Below are 12,044 nucleotides of genomic sequence, written 5' to 3'. Positions count from 1 at the left end.
TTTTCATTTTTAGTTGAACTATTAAATATGTCTCGAAATATGAGTTTTCCCGCGAGGTGTTAAATCCATCACTTCAGAAACAGCACACATGTTAACAACTGATCTGTTAACTACTGTAAAGCCTTTGATATGTAAGGAGTAAAGACGCGTGGAGTCTCAGTCAGTCCATGATCCATCTGTGGGATATCAAACTTTCTTTTCCCCCTCTGTCGTCATCAGCTCGATGATGGGGCTGTCCCATCTGATCCCAGTACAGTCGAGTCCATCAGAAGAGTGGAAAAACTCTCAGTCGTTCAGTCTGGATATTCACAATGCTTTCTGAAACAGTTGAGAGTTGTAGTTGAATGTAGTTTAAAGGTAAACTCGTGGCATTATGGATTATATTTCTCTCTTCATGTACTGTACGATCGCATTACTGGACTATAGACACGCTGCACAATCTCATGGTAAGCGAAGCTGCTTCATTCAACTTTAACTTAGTTCTTTCAGTATAGAGAGTAACTTTAAACAGCTGGATTCTTCACAAACTCACCCATAACAAACATTTATTACTCATGCAAAGATACTTTAAAGAAACTCACGTTAAATTTGCCAGAAATAATGCAGATCTTGCGTGAAAGTGTTTACATTTTAATGCATGCTAATATACACTTAAATTTAAATTCATCTATCTATCTATCTATCTATCTATCTATCTATCTATCTATCTATCTATCTATCTATCTATCTATCTATCTATCTATCTATCTATCTATCTATCTATCTATCTATCTATCTATCCACCCATCTATTATCTATCTCTAAATCCGTCCATCCAACCAACTATCTATCTACTCATCAATCCATCCATCCATCCATCCATCAATCTCTCTATCTACTCATCCATCCATCCATCCATCTATCTATCTACCTACCTACTCATCCATCCATCTATCCATCCATCCATTCATCCATCTACGTACCCATCCATCCATCCATCCATCTATTTACTCATCCATCCACCCATCTATTATCTATCTATTAATCCATCCAACCAACCAACCAACCAACCAACCAACCATCTATCTACTCATTCATCCATCCATCCATCCATCCATCCATCTATTTACTCATCCATCCACCCATCTATTATCTATCTATTAATCCATCCAACCAACCAACCAACCAACCAACCAACCAACCAACCATCTATCTACTCATCCATCCATCCATCCATCTATTTACTCATCCATCCACCCATCTATTATCTATCTATTAATCCATCCAACCAACCAACCAACCAACCAACCAATATCTACTCATCAATCCATTCATCCATCCATCCATCCATCAATCTCTCTATCCACTCATCCATCCATCGATCAATCTATCTATCTACCTACCTACTCATCCATCCATCCATCCATTCATCCATCCATTCATCTATCTACGTACCTACCCATCCATCCATCCATCCATCCATCCATCCATCCATCCATTCATTTATTCATTCATTCATTATCTATCTATTAATCCATCCATTCATTCATCTATTCTATTAATCCATCCATCCATCCATCTCTCTCTATCTACTCATCCATCCATCCATCTATCTATCTACCTACCTACCCACTCATCCATCCATCCATCCATCAATCCATCCATCCATCCATCCATCCATCCATCCATCCATCCATCCATCCGTCCATCCATCCATCCATCCATCATCCATCTACCTACTCATTCATCCATCTATCCATCCATTTCTCTATCTACTCATCCATTCCATTTATAATCTGTCTGTCTGTCTGTCTGTCTGTCTGTCCGTCTGTCCGTCCGTCCGTCCGTCCGTCCGTCCGTCCGTCCGTCAATCCATCCATCCATCCATCCATCCATCCATCCATCCATCCACCCATCTATCTTTCTATCTATCTACTCATCCATCCATCCATCTTTTATCTATATCTATCTATTGATCCATCCATACACTCATTCATCTATCTACCTCTTTCTCTCTCTCTCTCTCTCTCTCTCTTTCTCTCTCTCATCCATCTATTATCTATCTCTGAATCTATCCATCCATCCATCTATTATCCATCTACATACCTACCTACCTCTCTCTCTCCCTCTCTCTCTCCCTCTCTCTCTCTCTCTCTCTCTCTTTCTCTCTCTCTCTCTCTCATCCATCTATTATCTATCTCTGAATCCATCCATCCAACTAACCAAACAACCATCTATCTACTCATCCATCCATCCATCCTTCATCCATCCATCCATCCATCCATCCATCCATCCATCCATCCATCCATCCATCCATCCATCCATCTATTATCTATCCATCCATCCATCTATCTATCTACCTACCTACTCATTCATCCATCCATCCATCTACCTACCTCTCTACCTACCTACCTCTCTCTCTCTCTCTCTTTCCCTCTCTCATTCTCTCTTAAACTAAATTGCAGTGTTTGTGTGTGTTTTATCAGGTAATATCTCGGATAAGTTGAGTGAATTTGGATTGATCGTCCCGTTCAGCAGCGACGCTCAGGGCCGGTTCATTTCTCACTTACTGTCCACGCGAGTGTCACCTAACGAGAGGAAACGGGTCAAGCGTGATGCGCCCGGTACCGGACAGCAGCTCTTCTTCAACGTGACGGTGTTTGGTCGCGAGCTGCACTTGCGCCTGAGGGCCAATAGGAGGCTTGTGGCCCCAGGGGCTTTCGTTGAGTGGCAGGAGGATTTTCAGCAGCGGTCCACGCAGCGCATCCACGGACTCTGTGTGTTCACTGGAGATGTGACGGATGTGCCCAAGGCCTCCGTGGCTATCAGTAACTGTGATGGGTTGGTAAGTAAAAGTTTCTCATGCCCTGAGGTGATGGTGACCACTGACCAACGAAGTCTGGTGGACACCATTACACCCAGTAGAGAGTTTATGAGCATCATTAGGACCATACAGTATTTTTGGGCGTCATAGATGTGGTCCAGATGTATTCATCATGTGCACACTTTTGGAGGCACACGCAGTGTTTTTGGGCATCATTTGTGTTGTACAAGTCGAGATGATGATGAATATAATGTCTGAATAGGCTGTCTTAGATCATTAGGATTTGGGATACAGTGTTGCATCATTCAGTCCTAGAATATTTATTATAATACAAACTGTTGATGTCGCCTTAGGACATCTGTTCATCTGTCACTAGAAGCAATCTCCAATCTTTCCAATGCTTACGTAAGACATAAATGTCCATCAGCACTGATCATATAATGTCATCATATTTTCACATTGCTGATTTGTCAAACTAATAACTTTATCTCTGTCACAGCACACTGAATTCGTTCAAATAGTAGTTGAAAAACTTTTGACTGTTGTTCAGGTCCCAAACTAAAACCTCTCAAAAAATGCCATTCTCTTAACCCTTCACCTATGACCCTTTACACTTCACCCTTCATGAGTAAGTGCACCCTTGATAGTGGACGGAGCCTAAATCAAACCACACCACCGACCCCGAGAGACCACAGCTGTGACCGAGTCGAGCGCGCATGTGTTTATGTGGCGTGTCAGTCTCTGCATGTGTTTATATTTTGGCTGACGCCACACAATGCACGCTCGACGCTTTCTGACAATGCGTCTGTGTTTAGCTTCACTGCTATTAGTCGAATGAAAATTGCTTTGCTTTTATAAGGTAATGGGATACCTCTATCAGCAATAGTGATTTCCGTGAGAGGCAGCACAGAGCGTCTCTGTTCACGAGCACACAATAAGATCATTCATTACGGTGGCATTGATCACTCTTTAAGCTAATGACTTACAGAGCCACGAAGACAATGACACGCTGTCTGCTGCGACGCTGACCGTCGGCCGCAACCGATACTGTGAGTCCACAACACAACGGCCGGTCTGTACTGCCAGAGTGTCAGGAGAAATATCCTTCAAGTCAAAGTCATGGCTTTAAAACTCTTGGCACAACTTGTTTGTTTTTGCTGCAAAAACTGCTTTTGCACATTTTGCAGCTGCAGCGTGTGAGCTGTGAATGACTGAAATCTTCTGAATGTGTGGAAAAATGCCATTGATGTTTTTGTGTCTACACCGTGTGTTTAGCCTGTGATTTATAGGGTTCCGCTTTGTGGGAAAACACACCCGCAGGACCGATGAGATTCATTCAGTCTCATTTGTTGCTCAGCAATGAGATTCATTGGAGAGTAAATGGAGACTTTTGCAAAAGTTTTGGGGAACTTTTGTCATCAAGAGCTATATTACCAACAAACATACATCTTACAGCTCTTATCTCTTACTTTATTATTTCATTAGTATTACTTTGATGGATCTTTTCAGGAGTTTTAAGACAAAGTTGATACTTATGTAACATTTTAAAGCTCCAGCTGTACGTAACCAAATATTACTTTTGCACCATATAACAATGGGAGCATTATGAAGTACATTTTTACATGTTCATAAGCAATTGTAAGCGATGCTTGACTAAAGTCCTCTTCGTGATGTTGGAGTTGGCCTGACGTTTTAACACAATTACAAAAGTTGAAACATGTATGCGAGTCATGCATATGTGCTGGTTTAAATACGGTTTCACACATCTTGTGTCTGCAGCCTTTTGACGCTCATATTAACCCATTACAGCGTTCACACCGCATGCACCTGTGAAGAAACAACACTGCATTAGAGTTTTGTGCTAAGCCTTTTTCTAACAACTCAGCAGAAAATGTATAGTAACACGATCTTGTCACACTCTTATAGCATTGATTATGATGGCAGTAAGTGTAGACAAGCACACATTCAGCATTTAAATGAGTCTGAATCTCAGTAACAGTACAGACAGATCACGCTTACATGCAGCGTCCTCCTTAAAGGAGACATATCATAAAAATCTGACTTTTCCATGTTTGTAGTAGTGCTATAATTGTGTCCCCAGTGCTTTTATCAGCCTAGAAAATGTAAAAAAATAACAACCCAGTAACTTATTTTTGGTAAACCATTCTCTGCAAGCATGTGAAAAAATAGCTCATTAAAATTTGTCTCCCCTTGTGATGTCAGAAGGGGATCTTAAGGGCTCGTTATAGTCGTGCATAGGTCCTACGGCGTAGCCGCGATGGCGTAGGTTCTGCGTCGGTTTTCATTTATACTTTTGCGTCGTCTTCCGCGTCGACGTTCTGGTGGCCCATTTACAGCGCTTGCGGTCCGCGTAGAACTGACGCGCTGTTAAAATTTTTGCAAGGTGCACGTCAGGCTACACAGAGCTACACACAGGCTACGAACTTATGCACGACTATAAATCAGGCTTTAGTATAATAATACCGCCCCATTATTGGCACTATCCAACTACAGAGATCAGATTATTTGCATTTTAAAGGACCCACCCATAAACAGTTCATTTTTGCTCACACCTACAGTAAAGTGTAAATTTTAGCATTTTATAATAAATTATTTTGAGCTAGAACTTCACATGTACTTTGGGGACACCTAAGATTTATTTGACATCTTAAAAAAGTTTTGTGAAATGTCCTCTTTAAAATATAGCAATCTTTACTGACATACGTGAGGATTTTGTGCTTTGCAAATGCATGTAATGTTTCATTTTAGCCAGCAGAAGTATTTACTCCTCAGGAGGCTGACTGTCAGTAATCTGTGTTTCTGGAGCTCAGTTTGGTTTCTGCGAAATGCAGAAATGTAACGTATGTATTACCTATAAACAGCTGCTGTTTTTTTTCTCATTGTTTGTGTGTAATGCATGCATACGGTCACAATACTTGCGCTTCCCTTACCCTTTAAATTGCACTTATTAAAATTGAAAATACGGCCAATGGAAACACAGCAATTTGGTGAAAACTCACATATATCGCTAAAAGTTTTTACACTCGCACAAGTTTTTTTTTCAGGCAATGCGATAAAGGAATATATATCACAAAACTGTGCAGGTTTTTCGCATTTATAGGTCACCTGACATACATAAAAGTCACATGATCATTCTTTAAAGATACACAACCACGTTGGACTTTATGCGGCACCTCAAGAACTGACAGGCGGATTACATTGCGTAGATTTGGTAGATTTCTGCGTATGATTTCTGGAATCGCTATCGCAGTACCTTGACTTTATCTGCCCGTCAGTTCTACCAGTAACGTATGAAGTTGAACACACGTATTACAACATCCCAGAAACATCTCATACATGGCCACTCCAATAATGTTTGGAAAAAGTGACTTTGACTAAAAATAATGGCTGGTGCGGTGGGTACGATATGCATAAAAATTATACGTCAAAAAACATTTTAGCTGTATAACATAGGTATGGAAACGCCTTCATTTTGCAATCGTTTTTTTAGCAACATATTGCAACTATTTTGCACAAATCTGTAATGGAAACCAGGCAAATTACTGCATAAGCGCCACTAAGACTAAAACTGTGCTGTGCACTCTGCATGATTTTGATGTATCTGATCTTTGTGTGTGGATAACCTTTAGTGTCCTGAGTGACACTGATTTTAAGCCAATATCAACCCCACCCAGCCCGTCAAACCCAACCTCATTCTAGTTGACCGTAAATGATCCAGGGCAGATAAAGATATTGATGGCGCAGCATGTCAATGCAACAGCTTCACGGATGTTACGCCACAATGTGCAGTAAGTTATTTGAAAGTTTGTTCCAGTTGATCTGCCTGCAGTTATCGGAAACACAGCCGCTGATGGAGGTCCATGTGATTTCTAAATGCGCCCTGGAGAAATTCCTAAACGTCCAGACAGCTGCTCTCAGTGTTTCAAGAGACGTGCAGTACCCACGAGGCATTGCAGTAATGGAGCGCCGTTTCAAGGTTTTACGAATAGCAGGGCGTCCGCTTTGAGCATGTGAGGTCATTAGTATGACTGAGAGGAAGCTCGCCTGTCACGGTATAGAGAGCGATCAGCTGCCACGCGTGTTATTGAGAGCGCGCCAACACCAACATCAGCACGTCATGGCTTGCAGGGGCTGCGTGTCAAGGAGAGCCGTGTAGTAGAGATTCATGCAGCGTGTTGAGCAGAGCTCTGAATGCTGAGCGTGCACTTTGTTAGGCATTATCAGACATGTGAGCGCGTGCAGTCAGCCTTAAAAACCCAATCTGACAGCTGTCAGTTGAGCTGTTAGTTAAATCCCAGCACTATTTTAGTTCTCGGCTCAGACGTGTCTCTACGGTAAACCCACAGCAAATTTAGATTAAAATACGCAGAGCGATGTGAAATGCTGTGAATGCATATCTTCTCCATCTCTTCATGGAGGCTAAATATATTCAGACATTTCTGTTCTGATTCAGAGAAATCATTGTGGTGGTTTCACAGAAGTGAGATTCAGTGTTGACAAGAAGGTTTCCTGATCTACTTTTATATTTGAAAGTACTTTTGGGTTGTTAAAGCACTTTATGGTGTCTCAGTTGAATGTTGTTTGACACTAAAGCTCTGTACAGCACTTGTTTGGTGACCCAACATGTGACCCAACCAGAAGATGTTATTTTGGGCTCGACTACGTGGAAAAATATACTGGATCATGTGTTTATGAGCATATGTGATGTGTGTGGTATGCATGCGTGTGTTGTGTATTGCGTGTGAATGCAGTAGTGATGATGTGATGATCTAATTGTGTTGTGCATGTATGCTTTCTGGAAACAGTATTATTAACTGTACACAGTCAGGGCGGAGCTGCTATTTGTGTTTCCACCATTTAAATCGAGTCAAGGCCACTCAACATCAGACCTGTCGATCATAATTTGTCCTGACTTGTGATTTCCAATGTGTTCATTAGAAAAGCTGACGTACAGAAACTGTGTTTGTTTCAGTGTAAAAACACCATTTAGATGAATACACTGACACATAGATTTTGGATACATACAGTACTATATATATACACTCCTGAACAAAATCTTAATAACAGGAAAAACATTATTCATAATATAAAAGTATTATTCGCATTTTGCGCTAGTGGATCATAACCAGGTTGTAAGTACTTCTTTAAAGCAACACTATGTAGTTTTTTACCTTTAAATAATGTCTCTAAAATTATTTCAGTGATAGAACAACTTTTAACTGGACAAATTGTACTGTTGCAACCTGAGCAGCCTCCTAGCTGCTACAAGCACACTCTGAAAGTGGCGGTGGAGGGTAGAGCACACAGCCCCGCCCCTCACCCTGCCTGCAGAAGAGTGTCTGATACCAGGCACTGTTGCACTTTTCAACCACATGGGGGAGCTGTAAGTCATTTTTACATGGAAACTACATAGTGTTGCTTTAAATCTTGAAGGTTCCTTGGGCCCTTTTTTATGAACTTTGATCTTCAGTTCTTTCACTGGGCCATTCAAGCAATTAAGGTGTTCTGAGTCTTGTGTTGCTATGGCATCTCAGTGTTGTAAGTGTGTTGCTAAGGAGTTCTGAGTCTTGTGTTGCTAAGGTGTTCTGAGTCTCGTAAGTGTGTTGCTATATGGTGTTCCAAGTCTTTAAGAGTGTTGCTGTTAAGTTCTTATGGTGTACTGAGTATTGTGTGTTGCTATGGCGTCTGAGTCTTGTGTTGCTATGATGTTCTGAGTCTTGTGTTGCTAAGGTGTTCTAAGTCTTGTAAGTGTGTTGTTATGGTGTTCCGAGTCTTGTGTTGCTAAGGAGTTCTGAGTCTTGTGTTGCTAATGTGTTCTAAGGCTTGTAAGTGTGTTGCTATGGTGTTCAAAGTCTTTAAGAGTGTTGCTGTTAAGTTCTTATGGTGTACTGAGTATTGTGTGTTGCTATGGCATCTAAGTCCTGTGTTGCTAAGGTGTTCTGATTCTTGTGTTGCTAAGGTGTTCTAAGTCTTGTAAGTGTGTTGCTAAGGTGTTCTGAGTCTTGTGTTGCTAAGGTGTTCTGAGTCTTGTGTTGCTAATGTGTTCTAAGTCTTGTAAGTGTGTTGCTAAGGTGTTCTGAGTCTTGAGTTACTATGTCGTCTGATTCTTGTAAGTGTGTTGCTAAGGTGTTCTGAGTCTTGTGTTGCTAAGGTGTTCTGAATCTTGTGTTGCTATGGCTTCTGAGGGTTGTAAGTGTGTTGCTAAGGTGTTCTGAGTCTTGTGTTGCTATGGCGTCTGATTCTTGTAAGTGTGTTACTAAGGTGATCTGAGTGTTGTGTTGCTAAGGTGTTCTGAGTCTTGTGTTGCTATGGCGTCTGAGTGTTGTAAGTGTGTTGCTAAGGAGTTCTGAGTCTTGTGTTGCTAAGGTGTTCCAAGTCTTTAAGAGTGTTGCTATGACGTTCTTATGGTATACTGAGTATTGTGTGTTGCTATGGCGTCTGAGTCTTGTGTTGCTATGGCGTCTGATTCTTGTAAGTGTGTTACTAAGGTGTTCTGAGTCTTGTGTTGCTAAGGTGTTCTGAGTCTTGTGTTGCTATGGCGTCTGATTCTTGTAGGTGTGTTACTAAGGTGTTCTGAGTCTTGTGTTGCTAAGGTGTTCTGAGTCTTGTAAGTGTGTTGCTATGGTGTTCCAAGTCTTTAAGAGTGTTGCTATGAAGTTCTTATGGTGTACTGAGTATTGTGTGTTGCTATGGCGTCTGAGTCTTGTGTTGCTATGGTGTTCTGAGTCTTGTGTTGCTAAGGTGTTCTAAGTTTTGTAAGTGTGTTTTTATGGTGTTTTGAGTCTTGTGTTGCTATGGCGTCTGAGTCTTGTTAGTGTGTTGCTATGTTGTTCTGAGTCTTGTGTTGCTAAGGTGTTTTGAGTCTTGTGTTGCTATGGCGTCTGAGTCTTGTAAGTGTGTTGCTATGGTGTTCTGAGTCTTGTGTTGCTAAAGTGTTTGAGTCTTCTAAGTATGTTTCAATGGCGTTCTCAGTCTTGTAAGTGTGTTGGTATGGTGTGCTAGGTGGTTGGTCATTGGTCCATTTGAAAAGAGCCCAGTAACAGTACAGTAAGTGTCTTGTAAGTGCATTGCTATGCCACTCTAAGTTTTGTAAGTGTGTTGCTATGGTGTTCTGAATCTTGTAAGTGCGTTGTTACGGTGTTCTAAGTCTTGTGTTGCTATGGTGTTCTGAGTCTTGTGTTGCTAAGGTGTTCTAAGTCTTGTGTTGCTAAGGTGTTCTAAGTCTTGTAAGTGTGTTGTTATGGTGTTCTGAGTCTTGTGTTGCTATGGCGTCTGAGTCTTGTAAGTGTGTTGCTATGTTGTTCTGAGCCTTGTGTTGCTAAGGTGTTCTAAGTCTTGTAAGTGTGTTGCTATGTTGTTCTAAGTCTTGTGTTGCTATGGTGTTCTAAGTCTTGTGTTGCTAAGGTGTTCTAAGTCTTGTAAGTGTGTTGCTATGGTGTTCTAAGTCTTGTGTTGCTATGGCGTCTGAGTCTTGTGTTGCTATGGTGTTCTAAGTCTTGTGTTGCTAAGGTGTTCTAAGTCTTGTAAGTGTGTTGTTATGGTGTTCTGAGTCTTGTGTTGCTATGGCGTCTGAGTCTTGTAAGTGTGTTGCTATGTTGTTCTGAGCCTTGTGTTGCTAAGGTGTTCTAAGTCTTATAAGTGTGTTGCTAAGGTATTCTGGGTGGTTGCTCATTGGTCCATTTAAAAAGAGCTCAGTAACAGTACAGTAAGAGTGATGTCTAACTTCAGACAGAAAGAAAGAACAAAAGTGGGAAACTCTTCTGACAGGATCTTCATTCTGTAAATCTGTCTTTTATAATGAATATTAATAATAGTGATTGATGACAAACTTCTACAGCAGTCACACTTCAATAGAAACGGTAAATATGATCTTCAAACAAAATGACATGAATTTAACATTTTATATGACAAAACATTGCTGTCCATTGATTTGGCCTTCAGGATTGTTTACTTCAAACAGAAGTCCTGCAGTTTCTGACTACAAATTATAGGTTGACAAACAATCTCCCTTAAATTACATGTTGTTGTCGGGCAGGACAATAAAGAGATTTTTGGGTTCTTACAGCAACTGCTGGATTTTTGCCTTTCTTTGTCTTCATGTTTGCTGAGAAGTTTTTGAAAGAAGCAGAAGATTTTACAGTCTTGATCTCATAAACGTTTCTTTCATGAATGTCTGTTGTCAAGTTATTTTTACAGTGTTTGTGTTGATGTTTCTGGTTAGTGATGCGGGCGAATCCGACCCAAAAACTAAAACTTCCACCTTACTCAATGAGATTTCCTTTTTTTAGAAAATGCATGCAATATGAAATCTATGTTTAATACATCTTTTCTTGTCCTTTGGCTCTTTTTTTCTGTAACTCAGACGTGTGAAACGCTCACAGCAGTATGAGGGCAGACTGACGCTCTGGCTATATTATAAATACCCACCTTCAAAGTCACTTGAGTTGATATGTGAAATTTGATGTATATTTGCTCTTTAAGAGCCGTCACTTTTCCTTTTTGAGTTATTTTCTCAGGAAGAAGTCATTCACACATCTCTGTAGAAACTGTGGGTGGCTATGCACTACAAAAAATGACTTTCTTACTTAGTATTTTCGTATAGTTTTCTGTACAAATATTGAAAAAGTCTTAAAGCAAGATGTATTTTCTTGACGAGCAAAAATCCCAGAGAAAATAAGTCTAGTTTTTAGACAAAAAAATTTAAATAAATTTGTTCTTAAAACAAGCAATAAGGAACAAAATCTTGAAATAAGTTTACTTTCTTCTTAAACACTTAATTTAAGAAAAATGTAAAAAAATAATCTTACCACATTGGCAGATATTTTTGCTTGTTTTAAGCACAAATATGCTTAAATGTAGACTTGTCTTGGGTCATTTTGCCCATTAAGAAAATACATCTTGATTTAAGAATTTTTAGACATTTGTACTGAAAACAAGACAAAAGTCATTTTTTGACACCACAGGCTGAACTTGAACCCATGTTTTTTTTCTCGTCAGACACTGCATGTGTTAACTTGATTTTTACACGGTCTTATGAAAATGGAAAATGTAAAAGGTGCTTACCCATGCAAAACTATGGTATATTACCGTGGTCTTCTGAGAATTTTTCAACACAAACATCAAAAGCAAGGGTTAAAAGTTTTAATCTGTGACTGTATGAAATATTTTGTGAGATATGGGATACTGTATTTTATGCCATTATTCTCTCCAACATACCCTT

At 40.2% G+C, this 12,044-nt stretch overlaps 1 protein-coding gene across 2 annotated transcripts in view; it reads left to right on the top strand.

Moving 5' to 3' along the window:
* The first annotated feature begins 156 nt into the window (after positions 1-156).
* The window catches only part of adamts14 (ADAM metallopeptidase with thrombospondin type 1 motif, 14), a 57,749-nt gene continuing 45,861 nt past the window's right edge, over positions 157-12,044 (top strand). For both annotated transcript variants that reach the window (XM_055176074.2, XM_055176073.2), the window contains exons 1-2: positions 157-446; positions 2,466-2,824. In XM_055176074.2, the coding sequence (XP_055032049.2) occupies positions 374-446; positions 2,466-2,824 (432 nt within the window). In that variant the 5' untranslated portion in view covers positions 157-373. The remainder of the gene's footprint in view (positions 447-2,465; positions 2,825-12,044) is intronic.

Source organism: Misgurnus anguillicaudatus, chromosome 4 (genome assembly GCF_027580225.2).
Source record: "Misgurnus anguillicaudatus chromosome 4, ASM2758022v2, whole genome shotgun sequence".
NCBI classification, from domain to species: domain Eukaryota; kingdom Metazoa; phylum Chordata; class Actinopteri; order Cypriniformes; family Cobitidae; genus Misgurnus; species Misgurnus anguillicaudatus.
The sequence above is the reverse complement of the archived record's forward strand: the minus strand, read 5'-3'. Positions and strand labels throughout refer to the sequence as shown.